General features: G+C 43.9%; 1 protein-coding gene across 2 annotated transcripts in view; it reads right to left on the bottom strand.

Moving 5' to 3' along the window:
- The window catches only part of Wif1 (WNT inhibitory factor 1), a 71,009-nt gene extending 54,353 nt beyond the window's left edge, over positions 1–16,656 (bottom strand). Inside the window, exons 1-2 of one of the 2 annotated variants that reach the window (XM_028759105.1) lie at positions 16,171–16,656; positions 15,573–15,712 (exon numbers count right to left, since the gene is read on the bottom strand). In XM_028759105.1, coding sequence (XP_028614938.1) covers positions 15,573–15,712; positions 16,171–16,318 — 288 coding nt within the window. In that variant the 5' untranslated portion in view covers positions 16,319–16,656. The remainder of the gene's footprint in view (positions 1–15,572; positions 15,713–16,170) is intronic. The other variant, XM_028759106.1, reaches the window with a different exon arrangement.
- Positions 16,657–18,213: the final 1,557 nt, after the last annotated feature.

Here is an 18,213-nt window from a genome sequence, read left to right as displayed (position 1 = left end):
TCCCCCTCCTCCTCCTCCTCCTCTTAAATGAGTTATTTACTTTTATTTTATATGCATGAGAGTTTTGTATGCACGTATGTCTGTGCACCAGATGTATGTCTGGCACACGTGGAAGGCAGCAGTGTCAGAGGCCCTGGCCTGGAGTTACAGATGGTTGTGAGCTACTTCGTCAATGACTGGGAATCAGACCTGGTACCCTCTGCAAAGCCAGCCAGTGCTCTTAACCGCTGAGCCATCTCTCCAGCACCCCCTTCTTTCTCGCATCAATATCACAGAGCAGAAAGATGCTTTCGAAATCGTAAGAGCTAATCTCTAACTCTATCAAAGCAGCTCCTCGCTTATCAGAGCACAGCAAGTAAATGAGTCCTAGTAAAGTCTATCCTAAGAGAGTGTTGTACTTTTGATAAAAATATAGAAGTTGGGGTTGAAGAAATATAAACCTGATTACACGGATAGCATGTTTGGCACAGAGAAGGGAATGGGAGTCTAGAGTCTAGTCTCTTTCTTTCTTTTTTTTTAATTGTTTATTTATTTTATGTATTTGAGTATGCTATAGTTGTCACTACACATACCACACACCAGAGGGCATCAGATCCCATTACAGATGGTTGTGAGCCACCATGTGGTTGCTGGGAATTGAACTCAGGACCTCTGGAAGAGCAGTCAGTGCTCTTAACCACTGAGCCATCTCTCCAGCCCTAGAGTCTAGTCTCAAATGAGAAAGAGGTTAAACTTTAACCCACAGACTCCAGAAAATGGGGAGCAGGCTGAAACTGGGAATTTTAATTGAGACCCACCCGGGCATCTTAGCAGAGCCCTGATTGGGATCTGGTGCTCCTGGCGGTCTGTGACAGCCTCCAGCATGCACGGAAAGGTAGAACTTTTTATGAAGTTGCCTGGAAAACGGAGACAAAGGTCACTGAAAGAATTTAAGGCCTGGCCCAAACGCTGTGACTTGACATCTAAGGAGACCTAAGCTGCAGGATTGAGGTCTAAGGTATCTAGAGATGGAGTTCAATCTCAAACCATGGAAAGGTTCAAGCTCAAAAGATGTTGAGGTAGAAAATAACCCCCCTACGAAATAGTTCACATTGCTTTAAACAATAATGACATAAACACAATCTTCAGTCTTAACCAGCTTCTAAGTGGAAATAGAAATTAATGTTATTAATTATTGACAATATTAATAATGAACAATTAATGAGTCATTACCAAATATTGCTTAATGAATACAATTAAAGTGAATTTTAATGGTGGAGGGGGTCAAATGACTTCACGAAGTACTGTAAAACCAAACACCAGAGTATTCTGCAAGTCTGCAGGGGATCGTCTCGTTGTCATTGAAAGAAAAGGGTCTCACTTGGACTTAGCGGCAGAGGCAAATCCTCTGACTGGGACAACTATGGTCAACCCTCGAGCGGTCCTAGAAGCAAGCATGGTACCAAGTTTGTTCAGGCTCATCTTTGCCTTCCACAAACTGGTTGATCATGAGTATTTCCAGGTGGCTTGCCTAGGAGAGTTAATTTGCTCTGCCACCTAGCGATAGTGACGACCTTAGTCAAATCCCAGTCCAAATGCTTGTGGCGAGTGGAAGGCAGAATCCTCAAGGCTCAAGGACATACAAGTCACGAAATGGAGTGAACCGTGCTCCACGTGACCCACGCGCTCCACATGACCCACGCGATCCACGTGACCCGCACGATCCACATGATCCACGTGACCCACGTGACCCGCGCGATCCACGTAGGGTCTCATGGAATGAATGCCATGTTTAACTCGCCATCTCTACCCGGCCAGTGCTCCCTCCCCAGGACTTTCTCTGTGCCTTACTCATCCTGTAATTACAAGATGTAGATAGCGTATTGCTGTTATTTTAGGTCATACCTGTTTCCATATTGGACTGTGAACTACATGAGAGAAAGCTTCACATTCAACACACTCCAAGCTTTTCAGTGTTGGTCATAGGCTTGGGCGTTAGGTAGGACCTTACTAAATATTGAATTGAGGTCAAAAGAAAGAAAGGGGAAAAGAAAGGATAGGAAGGAGTTAACCTTCAAAACTTGGTACTTCTGTCATTCACATCACGTCTTAACTCTAGATTCATATTTTTCAAGTGTCTACCGGACTTTGCCAGCCGGTGTGGAAAATACCCAAGCGTCCGATGGAATCTAATTGTCTTTGCATCTCAAATGCTCGATCCTCTAACTACACTGCCATCCACTAAGCCACCTAAAGTCATCTTCTAATCTCTTATTTGCATTAATATCATGCACAGTTACTTATACCGACGGAGAAGGACTGGAATCCTCCCTCCCTCTATGTCCTACTTGGCCCTCCTTACTTTGTGTGTGGCCACTTGTCAAATAATTTCCTAAGTGGCCCCAAGCCTCCAGTCAGACTTCCATCTCTCAACCGTTATCCCTCACTCAGACACCACGCCATTTACTTTTAAATTTTCAGTGACTTCTCATTCATCGTCTACAACATAATGTCCACTATGGCGTACAAATAACGATCATAACCTTTCCTAAATTTACGTTTTTAGACACACACGCCTCGGTTTCGATTCTTTAAGCTCTAACCACTCATAGTAATTGTTATTCTGCAAATACACCAATGATTCTCACGTCTGTGTGCCTTCCCATGGGCTCCTCATAATAGTTCAAGAGTCCACTAACAATCCCTGCCTTGACCACTCCCTGCCTCCTCTGCATCTTTCCAGATGCCACTCAGATCTTGACTGCTTAGCAATGTCATCTCTAGAATGTACATGTTTGTTAATTTACCTGAACGGTAGAAAAAAAAAAAAACACCTCTGGGGTTAAGCCCTCATAGCGCCTCCCTCAGGACATCCGTGGAAACACAGCTGGCTTGTTTGGAGTTCTCCGCTAACCGGATGAAAGAGCTTCCTCTGATCAGGGATAGCTTTGTGCTAGAGTAAAAAGCTGGAGAAGCAGAATGTGGGCTGGATTTCAGCCCCACTGACCTCTTTGATGAGAGTCTCAAGTGCAAGGAAACATTGTATCCATGTTGACCTGGAGGACATATCACTATTGTTACGATTGCCTCAGAAATGTCAGCGTCTTTCCTCTCTTGAAGGCAGTTGTATCGATCCAAATTTACAGCTCCTGTACTTAGATACAGGAAGCATGAGTGTGTTCTCTGGATTGTTGATTTTTGGAATGAATAGAGCAGATCTGAGGAAGGCTTCTGGAACACACAGAATGTTTTTACGCTTCCATATGCAGATGTATTCTTAGCAGTGTGCACTTGGTCAGTAGCTTGACTACTTTATACTGGCCTTTCCTTTTTGTAAGATGAGGAGAGCCAAGCCACCTACCTGTAATGCTTTGAATGTCTAAGCTCCCCCGAGGGCTCCTGTGTTTGAACACATAGTCCCTACTTGGTGACTCTGTTTCAGGAGCTTGTAGAACACTTGGAACTGTGGGCTAGCTAGTTGAAGTGGGTTGCAGGGGTGGGCCTTGAAGGTGGTATTTTCTTCTGGTTGCAGCTCTGCTCCTCTGCTCCAGATATGCCAAGACGGGAAGGGCTTCTATCACCAGAGACTCCACCAGACCTTCTGAGCCATGAGACAAGACAAAGCTTCTTCCCCTGAGTTGCTTCTTCAGGTATTTTATCACAATGATGGCAATAGTAACTAGTACAGTACCCTAGAGGCATTGTGAGGATTTGGTGAGAGGCACTTCATAGACGGTCCACGAGAGTACCTGACGGAGGCTGTGGTAAGGATTGGCTTCTATTTCTCTGGATGTTGGGAATGAACCCAGGGCCTTGTGGATGTTAGGTAAGCAGTCTGCTACTGTGCTACATTCTAGGCCACTAATGACTATTATTCTTGACACAGAATAAGAAAAAAATGAATACTTTGAAGCAGCAATAAATACAACCTTGGAAGAGGAAAGAATCCTGGTGCCTTCTAAAGCTGGAGATAGATGGTTTATTCTGTATAAGATGTCATTATGTTCACTGGCTAGAGATGTTTTACTGTAGGGATAAATTCATGCTGGAGACTTTGGTAGAGTTCAGATGGAACTGAAACCACACTCCTGATACGTAATCACCAGAGCACAGATGGGCCATGTGACCTCTCCTACAGCTCCGGGATTTCTTACCTTGATCAAATGCCCTGCCTCATGTCCTCCTCCATGTGCTCCTCCCACACCGAATATTCTCTCTTCCATATGCTAAATTCAGACTCAGGCAGGGTGTACTTCTCTCCCAGAATGCATTTCTGCAATTCCTCTGACTCTCCCTATGCCAGGGCTTCCTCTAAGCCTCACTCTTCCCTGACTGATCAGCTTCATGAACTTCCTTTCCATTGTTACCTATACCCTGTTCCCCCAGCCCAAGCCAGCTGCTTCCACCTCTGTTTCCAAAGCTCTGTGGTCATAGCGGGGTTTAGTGTTCACACTAAAGTCCAAAGTTTAGGTACTTTCCTAAAGGATCTGGGCTTGAATCCTGACTCTGCTGTTTATTAGTGGAGTGATCTTGGCTCTTCTGTGACTGGGTTGCCTTATCTGTGGAGGGACAGTAATTAGACATGCCTCCTTTATTTGTCCAACATAGAATTATCAACTGTGAGCTAGGAGCCAGGATGTACTGCCATCAGGAGATACACAGTAAACAAACAGTTCTTGTTTTCATGAGCTCACAGGGAACAGAGAGCCAGACAATTAAAGCCAAGTGTAACCAAGCGCCTCCATCATTCTAAGCTGAGAAGGAGTACTCAGAGTGTAGGGAACGGTGGAGTGGCTGTTTTAGGAAAGTCTCTTCGAGGAGGTGAGGTATAAATAGGGGTCAAAGTGAGAGGGCCATGCAGAATTCTGCAGGAAGTAAATTCTGAACAAGAGGAATTTTAGGTACAAAAGTCCTGAAGTGGGAAAAAGCAGGCATTTAGGGGTGGTGTTTGTATGTGCACATGTGCATTGTGTGTGTGTGCTTGTCTGTCTGTATGTATGTATATATGCGTATGTATGCATGTGTCTGTGTGCATGTGTCTGTGTGCATGTGTCTGTGTGTATGTGTCTGTGTGTATGTGTGTGCATGTGTCTGTGTATATGTGTGTGCATGTGTCTGTGTATATGAGTGTACATGTATGTGTGTTGTGTGTATGTGCCTGTCTGTGTGTATGTGTGTATGTGTGTGTACATATGTCTGTGTGTATGTCTGTATCCACATGTCTGTGTGTATGTGTTTGAGCATGCATGTGTGTGTGTGTCTGTCTGTGTATATGTGTGTGTGTGTGTGTGTGCATGTGTCTGTCTCTTTGTATGTATGTATGTATGTTCCTGTATGTATGTGTGTGTGCAAGTGTCTGTGTGTGTTTGTGTGTGTATATACGTGTGTGTGTGTGTCTGTGTGTGTGTATGTGTGTGCATATTTCTTTATGTATGGGTGTATGAGTGTGTGTGTGTATGTGTGACAGAAAGGCTGACAGGATACTGACTGGAGCACAGCAGAGAGGAAGTGACCCCTTATTCCCAGGACTATGACTTTCGGAGTTTTATAGCTTAATTTTTCTCCAATCTACTTCCGTCCTGACCATCCACGATCTTCTCCTTTGCTCCCAGATATCTTTGCAGTTGAGTGCTTCTCAACCTGCTACCAAGATAGTGTGAGGATGTCCAGTACTCTGCGGACTGGCTGGCCATTCTCTATGGACCAGACCTAGAGGCAGTGACTTGATAGAGTCACCTAGGATCACTTCCTGTTCCACTACCTACATCAGACTACCCATGTTAGCCAGCTAGAGTACCAGAGACCCAGAGGACCACATTTCTGTCGATATGTCTCACCCTAGGCCATCCATTTGCCTTATTTTTGCTCAGATAATTCAGTAGTCAGTATGTTCTATAGTTGTCTGCACTCACATAATTCCTTCTTCAATACCACATTCCACGCGCCGTCAGTGTAACCTGTTCATACATCTCTCTAATTGGATGATATTTTCTTGAGGGTTCTTTATCCCATATTTCTCCCAAAGTGTGCTCTAAGTTCTGGCCAAGACACAGAGACGATAGCCTCTGCTTTCTCACATTGGTGACTTAAGCACTTACCCCTGCGCTGTTTTGACTTGGGCAGTACCACACAGCTACCTCTGTGAGATTTTACTCAGGGGTTTTAAATACTGTTTGATCATTTGCAAGATTCTTTCATCAAATTCATCTACTCTTGTTCTAGTTTGGATAGGGATGGTCCCCATAGGCTCATAGATTTAAAAGTTTAGTCATTAGGGAAGGGTGCTACTTGGTGGGTTAGGAGGTGTGGCCTTGTTGGAGTGGGTGTGGCCTTGCTGGAGGAAACGTGTCACTGGGGGAGGGCTTTGGCATTTTAAATGCTCAAGCCAAGCCCAGTGTCTTCTCTTCCTGCTGCCTGTGGATCTCTAGATGTAGAACTCTCGGCTCCTTCTCCAGACTCATGTCTACATTCGTGTGTGCTGTTATGCTCCTGCCATGACAATAATGGACTAAACCAGTTAAATGCTTTCCTTTATAAGAGTTGCCATGTGACCTCCCCCAGCCCTGTGCCTGAGATGACCCCAATTCCATACCTCACAGCCCAGGTGGGTAGACCACGTCTGAGATCACCTCTGCCATATGGCACAAGGGTGGGGGGCATCACACTCCTGAGACAACTTCAGATGCCCAGAGGCCCCTGGCATGATGAACAAGTGAGTGGTGGGGAGACGGAAGAGAAAGAGAAGCAGAAGCTTGTGTGGCGATGAAGAGAGGGAGGGAAAGACTCAAGTGTACTGAGTGGCTGGGGATGCTGCCTAAGGCCAGGGCGAGGTCCTAGCATGTGCTGCCACTGAGGGCCATGTCTGGTCCCTGATCCTGAAGTAGCAGGGGTCTGTTACCACCAAGGGCCAGGAAGATGTCCCTGTCTGGACTGCCGCATGGGCCATATTGATATCCGAGTGTTGTGCAGAACTGGCCCCATCCCTCTCTTGGGCATCATGAAGGGCTGGTCCTAGGGTTGTGAGAACAGGAGAGCTGGCCCTACCCCTCAGGAGAGCTGGCCCCGCTTCCCCTCTTAACCAGGAAACAGTAAAGCTGGCCCTGGTTTCAGGGTTTGCGGGTGAGCCAGTCCTGAGGGTGCAAGTATGGTAGAATTAGTGGACTGACCAGCTCAGATACCACCCAAGCTCAGATCCAGGCCTTTCAGTTGGCCCCACCCTAATTGACCCCATCTATGAGCTGCTGGGGCATGTCAAGTGGCTGGTCCTACAGTTCCAAAGCTTCATGTTCTCCATGACACAGAGCAACAACAGGATATCAGTGAGGATCCAGTCTTGATGGTACTGCAGAAGCCTTGAACCAGACCAATGACACCTTGCAATGAACATTTGCAAATAAAGAAGTGTGGAGAACAGGGGGTGCTGTGGGACACACTGTGACATACTACAGCTTCCAGAAGGAGATTTGTTTTTTCATTTGGGGGGAGGGGAGGCTGCAAGGGTGGAGGGCAGGTATGAAGGGATGGGGAGAAGGGTGAGATTGGGATACATGATGTGAAATTCATGACAAATCAATAAAAGGATAAATTAAGAAAAAGGTTGTCATGGTCATGGTTTCCCTTCACAGCAGTAGAACATTGACCGAGACATCCATAAAATCCCAAAAAGGGCTCAGAAAACTGACCATCTGTGTCTGTCTGAGGAAAATGAGGACGGAGATTATAATGCTGTGATTTTTACTGTGTTTTGAGCAACAATAAAAATTTAGAAGAAAAATAAATATTAGAAGAATCAAGCATACGTTAAATAAGCCCACAAACAGTATCTAATTTCCTATTCTTCGATTGGGGAGGCTGTCAGCCAAACTTGATTACAATCCTGTGTTTACTTTTTGTTTATATTTACAGGGTATTTATAGGGATTGAAAAGGCAAGCTAACTCATTTGTTTTCTTCAAATTAACATACTGGTTTCCTTATATAAGCCCTTCGTGGTGGTGTGTTCAAAGCTGAGACTCCATTAGGAAATTAAATTCATTTCTTAAGTTGTATTCTCGTAAAAAAGAAAAGCTATTTTAAAGTTTTATATGTATTTCTATTTTATGTATATGAGTGTTTTGCCTGTATGAATCTATGTATGTATGTATGTACATATGAATGTATGTTTGTGTACTACGTGTTATGGAGGACAGAAAATAATATAGAATCCCCTGGAACTGGAGTTGAAGACATTTGTGAGCCATCATGTGGGTGCTGGGAAACAAATCTGGGTCCTCTGGAAGAGCAGCAACTGCCCTTAACCACTGAGCCACCTCTCTGAGCTTGTAAGAAGGCATTTATAGTTCCATCCCCAAACCACCAAAATCAGTGGGTACAAGGAGGAAGAGAGGTAGAAAAGAGAGAAATTATCACAAATTCTTCCAGAATCTATGAAAAAAAAAAAGAGCTGAATTTAAGTGGTGGAGAAGACGTCAATCATTCAACACATAAATGAAGACTACTCAAAGCATCCCCCGCGTGAACGAGCACGTTCTCTCAAAGGAAGGGCAAGCAGATGAGGAACGCGGTACAGGAGTGGCTTCTACTTCCTACTCCTTTGCTCCCAGATCCCCCTCTGTCTTTTGACCTTTAGCTCCTCTTCATTACCCATTACCCCTCAGATGAGCGTTAAAACACCACACAATCACCAGAAGCATACCTTCTCCTTTGAGACCGCCAAGCATTGGGACATCCTAACTCTTAGGATTTTTCTTAGTGACTGAGCTGACTTCTCCTTCCGGGAATTAATTCACACAGCACCTGCTTAGAGAGCCTCCTTCCTCCCTACAAGAAGCCATGGATTTCTTTGGAGTTCCCAGTCAAGCCTGTGCTTTCCCAATGCCATCTGAGTTGTTATCTGATTGGAGTGACGGATATTCACCTCCTCAGCTCCGAGGTCCTTCCTGGTTTTGTGCCCTGTGTCTTATGGTGCTTGAGTCAGAGGGAAAGGCTATGCGTGAGGACAATGCCCGTTCCTTCAGTTTCCTGGGCATGTAACCATGTTACTCTCGTGTCACTGGAGCGAGTTGGCTAAACTACTACAGTCAGCGAGGCCCTGGGTCACTCCTCATCCTCAGACCACAGAAGGAGAACCGTTGTCGTACACTCAGCTTCCCCACAGGGTTTCCTCCAAACATCCTCCTAGTTATCAAGGACAGGTGGGTTAAATGATCTTAACCTAAAACAAAAGGCCTTCATGCTTCACTGTGGGAATTTAAAATACCTTTTATCTGTGACAGCAAATCAAAGCAGGACTAAGCAGAAAAGGATATCAGCGTTTGTTTACGTGCTTTGACGCTGCCGTGGGAGAGAGACGCAACAGAGTTTACATTTATGTCATGTAGACCTCTACAGAACCAGATGTGGCTTGCAAGGTTACCTTGTAACTCATCTCCTCTGAGCTCTAAAGCCCCTCCCCCTTTTTTTCTGGCTCAAGTTCGAGGAAACAACTGCTGTTTTCTATCAACCCTGAGACAGATGGCTGGCACATGCCCGCTCTGCTAAATGAAAGGGGCTCTCTGCACTTACTCTTTGATCCCCAGTGGCATGTCCACGGCGCAGCGTCAAAGACCAGGGCAGACCAGAGTCTTAACACTAAAGGTTTAAAGCCGTCCTTTTGAGACGTGTACCTTCCTTTAAAATATCATGCCCGTGGTACGTAAACATAGCTATAGTCCTTGTTTGAAATTTTGCAACAGGGGTCAGAAAACAAGGTATTTCCTTCATTTGGTGATGTAAAGACACATTAAGTTTGACTGCAAGTCCCAGGAGTACCAAGGTATGGAACCACTGGGTTAGAGCTGGCTCCTCAAACACTCCTAACTCCAATAGCAGAAAACGCAGAGAGAGAAGATCTAGGGATTGAAATAAAAGTATCATCATAAATGTGAGGCTCCAGAGGGGGCATCTTAAGAGTGTTCTTGTGGTGGAGAGGCTGGGGAAAGGACCTTTGAAGATGGAAGGACATTCTTGAATTAAATTCGCACACACACACATACACACACACCCTGTTGCTATTCTCTGATGTTGCCAAAGAGAAGCCCACTTTACTACATGTCTTCAGAACGCAGCTACTCTCATGGGGAACTTGAGACCGCCAACTGCAGGAAAAAAAAAATCAATGGAACCAGTGTTGCATCATGTCAACACTGCCTTGGGAGCAGAGGCTCTCTGTCAAGGCAACGGCACTTGACTGATGGACATAGAGCATCCAGTTGGCTACTGGAGTGTAGCAGTACAATCATTCTGACTCTTAACAAAATGAACCAGCACCGGAGTTGGCTGTTGGAGAAATGGCCTGGGTTGCTCCCAGATAATGTAGTTTGGTAATGTGGTCTGTATAGTTCTTACAATCACCGGAAGCCAATGGCGTAACTTCATATTTACAGTATTTTAAGATGTCTACTGTCCTGGGATTGTGTATATTTTAGAGGACTTGAGTTTATCTGGCTGAACTGCATAAACATGCTCCTTTGTGGTTTTGAAATTTATTTGTTATATCTGCATGGTATTTGCCATGTGTGCATAGTGTGTGCACACATGAGCGCATGGGTGTGCTGCTTCTTAGCGGTGCTTCCCCCCATGAATCTGGGTGTGACCGGCTGGACTCATTTATAAAGCAAGCCCAGACAAAGAGCTTATGTTTGCTGTGCACTTTAGTCATCATCATTGTTTTTAATCAGATTTCAACCGTTCAAGACTGATTTTGGTCAATAGGGAGCGGATGAGAACCATTAACTCAGTTATAATTAAGTTTCCATGATAGAAATGCATCCTTTGAGACGCTGCGACCTCAGAATATCTATTACCTATTCGTGTTGCTTTTGGTAATGTGGGGCACTGACTCCAAAACCGTTTGTATCAGGTGCTTGACTACTGAGTGACAGACTAGTGTTTTCTATTCTTGATGGACATGTGTCACCATAGAGGAGGGGACTGAGGAAGTGGGGTCAACGTGAGCAGCATTGGCTGCAGAAACATGAGAACCCAAACTACAGTCTCCAGAATGTATGTGAAAAACTAGGCATGCCTGTGCATGCTGGGTGGAGACAAGAGTTTCTGGGGCATGCTGGCTATTAGCCTAGTTCCAGGGTCTACAAGAGATCATGTCTGAAGGGAATAAAGAGACTGAGCACAGGATGCTCATTGTCCTCTGGCTCTCCCCCGTGAGCTCATGTGTGCACACACCATGCACACATAAATTAGAAACCACAAAGGTGCATGTGTATGTAGTAGATAAACCCAAGCCCTCTAAAATATATACATGCCCAAGACAGTAGACATCTTAAGATACTGTGGAAATGAAGCTACGCCCATTGGCTTCTAGAAGCTGTAAGAGCCATATGGTCCACATTTCCCAAAGCTTTCTTTCAGATCTAGACCTGCCAATGGTTAGAGCTTTCTCTGTAATTCGGGTGATGAATTTGAAGTTCATATTGACTGATTATCTTCACCCAAAGAATTTTTAGTCCTCGGACAGCAATCTCACCCCAGACCTTGTCATCCAACTAAGAAATTCAGACTTTTGGTCATAATAAGAATGAAAGATCAGAAAGAAAAAGAAAAAAAAGAATGAAAGATCATCAGTATTGATGACTCCGTATGAATTTATTAACTATGCCCTCCCCCCAAAATAAAAAAACAAAGAAAGACAAGAAAAAAAATAAAAAGTAACATAAAAATAGATGCATCCAAAACTAATAATAAATGCACAATAAACTTCATTATCTAAGCATTATATTTCTAGTGTCCTGGAGTCCTCATGTTTCTGCATGTAATAGACATGTTATCATTAAAAGATCAAGTCTGCATCAGCCTTATATACAAAGATCTCATCTATACTCATAGGAGTTATATCCATAAAACATTTTGGCCTCACACCAAGTTTGCTCATGTGGAACTCAGCACCGTTGTCCTAAAGTTAGAGTTCAAATTTGTCTAACGAAACTTCCCATTAAATTTTTTACTTGAAAGCCTTGGGGTTTAGGAAGTGTTATTTTCCAAATAAAATGTTTAATTAGCGCCTAATTTAGAAAACCAAAATGGTTGTTTATGGCCTCTGCCTGCCTCAAATTTAGAGACTACGAACGAGGCACGGACTCATTGAAAAATAACAACTGTTAAACAGTTGTACCCGGCAGTAAAGGGTTTTCCCCCTTTCGTGACTGCGAAGCCTTTAAGCCTAACCCCCTTTTCAATGGAAACTTCCCAGCTAAAACATGTTAGAAAAGGCAGGCCACAAAATGAGGGTTTTATATGGAAGAGAAAATGGGGGCAAACATTCCCACTATCCACCCAACTAAAAAAATAAAAAATAAAAGAACAAAAAATAAGAAAAGAAATTCAGGTAGAAAGATTTCAGGCAGGGAAGACTTCAAAATTGTGGGGTTTTTTTAGGACCTCAAATCTAGTAAGACCACATAAACATTAGTGAGATACCGGCTCTCCATAGATGACTACCTTGACAACTACCTTTTCTGCTGTCTTCTTCGGTGATGTGTAGAAATGATATGGAATAATAGATATTGATGATATGCAGTACAGAGATGATACAGGATATTGACATTGATGGGGTGTTTATTATAACATAGAACATCATACAACTTAAAACTCATCCAACATAAACTCATCCATTCATATGCGTCTAATACGAAACTAGTTTTTTAGATGACAGATCAACACATGCCCACTGCGGGGAAACCGAAATCTCCCAGTCCCTCTATGACACTGCTTATGCTTTCAAAGATTGGAAGCTGACCAAATGGGTTTTCCTGTGACAGCCAACCCATTTATAATAGAATCAAACAAAATGTGCTGTATCACTGACTAATCTGTTATTAAGAAATCTCCCCATGGTGTCAAATGATGCTTAAAATATCCATTGCTTCATCATATGCTTCTGTGATCGCTGGACCCCTAAGTGACTTTTCAGCTAATTGTATATTCATGTATTCAATTTTCTTAAGATTTGTTTCTGGAAATAAACTGTCCCACTGAAGGGTTGCCTTTGAGCTTTTCCTCACCAAAGTCAGCCTGTTTGGCTTGGCATCCCACGAACTCATTCAACATGAGAGTCTGCACAATTCCCCACACACCAGAAACACCTGCATAACATCTGATCAATTCCCTATGGGAAAATGAAGCCCGTGGTAGTTGCTCCTTGAATTTCTCTGAGGTTGCTAGTGGGCTATGCTTTAAATGGTTCTCAACACTTTTGGTGATTGGACTCAAAACTTTCTAGAAATACAAGATTCCTTATTGCTTTTACTAAGTCTTGTACCTTCTATTTAAAACAAAAACAAAAACAAACAAACAAAAAAAACCCCTTTGTCCACATGTTGCTAAAAGAGCTTACAGCTTAAAATTTCATTAATCAGATATGTTTCATTTTTGCAGTGTTGAAATGCCTAAGTGGATTAAATAACTAGATAATGGGATGAACTTTTCATTTTTCATGTTGTGATGTGGTTTGGCATCAGCTACGGATGCTTTTCAAGAGACTTAATTGATATTGAAGTCATTATTTTTCCCGTCTTCAGATTCCCCTGGCATGTCAAAAGGTTTGCTGCTGGAGTCACATTATTTTATGGAGCAAAATTAGTTATATTTAAATAAGACTTAGAACACACTTCTTTTGGCATTGTGGAGGTCTGTCCATGCTGCACTCAGATTCTGTGTAATGGGCTGGGGTTACCTCTCCATAGAGAGCAAAGTAACTTACTTAAGGGGTAACATTGTTATCTTTCCCTAGAAAACCAAATAACTTACTCCAGGGATAACTGTCCTTCTGCCCAAAGAGATAAGCCATACATTTAATCAACATCTAAGCAGGAAGGAACAAAATACTAGAGACTACATCCTTAGATGGTTCTACCTTTCCCCTAACCCCTCCGAAAACAGTCCTGAGACTGCTAACTATGGGAATCTGTTTTGCAGATACGTGTGTTACAAAGCAATCAAGGAGACAGCATGGAATTGAAGCCTTTGCTTTTAATTCTTTGAAAGTCTCTCTCTCTCTCTCTCCTCTCTCTCTCTCTCTCTCTCTCTCTCTCTCTCTCTCTCTTTCTCTCTCTTTCTGTGAGTGTGTGTGTGTGTGCGTGTGTGTGTGTGTGTGTGTGTGTGAGGGAGCTTGGCATTTTCTACCATTCTTCAATTACAAACCCCTTCCATCTGGTGGGGTGGGGGTTAAGCTACTTTCTAACATTATTATGAAAAGGCATCTTTAAAATATAGACTGTTGAGTGCAATAACAAGTGGTCAACCACCAGCAAACAGACTTGGGAGAAAGAAAAGGAAACCATCAAAAGCCAGTCATTCATTAGTGATTTCCCAATGTACCAAACAAAACTGCACATAAAATATCTATGAAGAAAGGATTGGAGGCAGGAAAAAGAACAACAGAAACTTCAATCAACTCTATGCAAACCAGACCATCAAATGTCTCACCTGAATCTACCAAACATCATTTAACAAAACAAAACAAAAACAAAAAAAATCCAAAACAACAACAAAAACATCGTAGCAGAAGGAACATTGACAGTCTGGATGTGATCTATTTTTAAAAGATTCTTTTAAAAATAGAACAATCTTGAGGATAAAAAGACAGCTGAAATGGCCATGACTGCACTGTAATAGGCAATTACAGTGAACCAAAGTGGTTTCCTGATTTAGCATGGTTGCTTTTTATAAAGTGTTTTCTTGATTGCATTCTTCTTGAAAATGGCTATTTAAGTAATTTTAGAACTTTAAAAAAAAACTGAAAATGTGTAGCTAATTATAATTACAATAGTTTTCATAGTAGACACATTTTTACCAACTAATGAGCAGAATTTATTACATGCCCTTGTCCTCTAGACAATTTTAAAGTCACACAAACATTCTACCCTTCCCAAATAGGAGGACATTAATATTGTCATGAAGATCTATAAAAGGTAACATACAAGGTACTTGCATGTTAAGTACTAAGAGGAACACGTCAATAATATAGATTGTTTTTTCTTTTATTTCAATAAGAAAGCATTTTGAGTGGTTGCTTTAGAAAACCAGTAGTCTTTATTTTTCATAATTTTATATTACTTTTTTTTTGAATCTCTAAACTTCTACAAGAAATGTGTGGTATCCACAACACTCAACATATCAGCCTTTTAAAATACATGTCAAGAATACCTATGAACGTATTTTGTTGTAAAGTATAAATCATGCCACAAATGACTATCACTTAGTATTGAAAGTCTTCTAAATACTTTGTTAATTTTTTTTAATATAAGTGATGACAGAAACACCATGATATGGATATTTGTGGTCCTTATACTCAAAACTTTATGACACCAAATCTTTTTAAAAAGTGATTATGAGCACATTGACCCTTAGAGTTTCCCATTTATTTGGCAACTTTAAATACGTTGGAACTGATCCCTTATTTGCTTTGGCAACCAGACAAGAGCTTGTATAAAACTGTAAATGGTACTACATCACACACCATCATTATTGCTACGTGCCACCAGAGACTAGAAATACTAAAGAGTGACTTTTCTCTACCTCTCCGTTATCAGAACTTACCTGCCCTGCAGCTTGCCAGGTAAAATTCATGGAGTGGATATTGACAGGAATGGCCGGCATTCTTTGTTGAGCTTTCCTGAAATCGTGTGTAAAGGGGGCCATTCTCCCCTCGGAGACAATCAGAATATCTTCTTCGAATCCTGTTGTGTAAATAATAGACAAACCTATCAAACTAGTTGCGTTTCTAAGAAACAGACGTTTCATGCAGAAAGGCAAAACTCCAGAGAACCAGTGTAGGTCACTGCTTTTCACAAAGCACCTGCCTTTGATACCAACAACAGTACCAGAGTTATTTTCCTTGTCTGCAGAAAACAAAAAAAACAAAAAACAACTTGCTAAAGCACAGTGGAGTGACCCGGGGCTAATGCTGGGTTCCTGTTACAAATCTGCAGTCAGGACTAGCAACAGCAGGATTGGAATGTTGGGTCGGCTTTGCCTTTTTGAGAAAGAATCTCATAAGCCTCTAAATGGAGAATCCTGATTTTAAAAGGAGGAGGCGATCACCCCTGAAGTTGTTTTAAAACACACTCAATGAACGTGTCTCTGCTCTAGTGGGGAAACTGAGGACCACTGGGAAGGTGCAGACGCCGAACCTTACCTATGAGCACTCTGGCCTGATGGGCATCTATCCACAGGTACAAGCTCTCCTCCGGCGGCTGCCCTGCATCCGCTCGCAGCAGGAGCAGGCAAGGCAGGATGCTCCAGAGCCGGAGCGCAAAAGCAGGGAAGGCTCTTCTCCGGGCCATGCTGCTCAGGACCTCGCTGGTGGTGCAACTCCTGCCGCAGCGACCCAACCTGCGCAGCTTGTGAAGTTCTCGCCTTGGCTGCAGCTGGCGGGGCTGGAGCTGTTCCCACTTAAACGACTGGGCGTGCAAGCCTCCAGTCTCCGGTACGAGTGAGCCTGGGAGAGCTGGAGAGGAGGGAGCAAGGAGGGAGTGGATGCGCGGCCGCGCAGAAAGGGGGGCTGGAGGGGGGGCTGGAAAAAGAGGCGACCGCAGAGACACGAGGCTGGCAAAGCTGGCGTTGCCAGCACGTCCCGCAGCGCCAGCAGCTAGAGGATCACACTCGAGAGGGAGGAACCGCGGGAACTGCTGGCACCGGCGAGCACTGAGAGCGGCCGGTGATGCGCAGGCGGCCGCCACTAGGGGGCGCTGTGGAGCCGGGTGGGCGGGGCCGCGGTACCCGGGAGACCCCGCTCGCTCGCTTGCCTGCGCCAGGTGAATGAAGATGGGGACACAACCGAGAAACGCACCCAGCGGGACTTCTGGGTCGTCACTCGGACCTCCTGCCACCCCAAGAGACAGGTGTGAATGGCGGGGGTGCTGTGAGCAAAAACAAATAAATAAATAAACTGGGCTCAATGGTGGTCGAAGATGGTGATAAATTCCGTTTCACCCCGGAGCTAACTGAACACACATAGTCCATCCTTTCCCTTCGAACTACATTTCAAACTGCATCTCTGTGTGTGCCTGTCTGCGAACTCTGCCTTCTCCAGCTGACAGTTTGCGCTCTCCCTGGGAAGTTAAATACCGAGACTCCACAGGCTAGTGCAACTGCTTCAAGCTCTGGTCCTCTCAGGGCGTTCATTTATTTCTGCACCGGACAGATACCCGACAGGTGGCGCGGTTTGTCTTCTTGATAACCCGGTTGCATCCTAGGTCCTCGATAATAGCTGTAATCCCTATCACCCTCCCCGCACTCCACACACACACACCCCATCCCTGCTCCACGACGGTAGGACTGCCCTTAAAACTGCATTTTGAAAAAAAAAAAATTAGCATGCCCAGTCTCTGAAATCTTAGGAGCTTGGGGGCAAGACAGAGGGTCTGGTGGGAAGAGCACTTAAGCTGGCAGCGGCTTGCAGCATTACCTACTGCACGGAAGGTGTTTTGTTTGTTTGTTTGTTTGTTTGTTTGCTTGTTTGTTTTTTGCCTCTTGCCTGCCTCCTTGAATGTACAGAAAAAGCTCAAACAAACGGTTTTTCAAAAACACAGGAAGTTTTCAGACTCTGGAAAAGCTTTGTTTACTTTTTTTTTTTTTTTTGGCACCCAGTGGCGTTCCATCAAACGCCCCCAAGGATCTAGACTCTGGAGCTGGGGTGTGTTCCACTCAGTCCTTTGTAGAGCAGCGGGTTTCTCGGCAGGGGAAAGCAAACAGAAACTACAGAACAGAAGCCCGGATTCGGACGTGTGCATGTTCAACAAATGTTTTAGGTCACACGCAGATTTTAAAAAAGAAGGAGGAGGAAGAGGAATGAATGAGGGGGAGAGGAGGAAGAGTTGGAGGAGGAGGAAGAGGAAGAGGAGGAGAAGGAGGAGGAACATCAATTACAACTGTGAAATCTGTCCAGATATCCAACAGATAGGAAGGAAGGGGGTATTGTGTATGAGAGGTACACACGTAGGCTGTCCACTGTGACTGTGAACACCGTGAAGCTTCACTTTTAAAATTCTTCTCGCTCTTTGAGGCAGCTACTGTTAACTATTCTCATTTTACTGGTGGGGAACAAGCTTTAAACGTCTGGTAAATTGACCACAGATATTCAGCTGGTGAGTGACAGGAGCCGGAATCCGGAATTCACGTCACAATCGCTCTAACTTCAAAGCCCCTTCTCCTAAGGAGTCCTCACTGTTGTGAGCAA

The sequence above is a fragment of the Grammomys surdaster genome, unplaced genomic scaffold (assembly GCF_004785775.1).
Source record: "Grammomys surdaster isolate TR1022 unplaced genomic scaffold, NIH_TR_1.0 126271, whole genome shotgun sequence".
In the NCBI taxonomy this organism is placed as follows: domain Eukaryota; kingdom Metazoa; phylum Chordata; class Mammalia; order Rodentia; family Muridae; genus Grammomys; species Grammomys surdaster.
The sequence above is the reverse complement of the archived record's forward strand: the minus strand, read 5'-3'. Positions and strand labels throughout refer to the sequence as shown.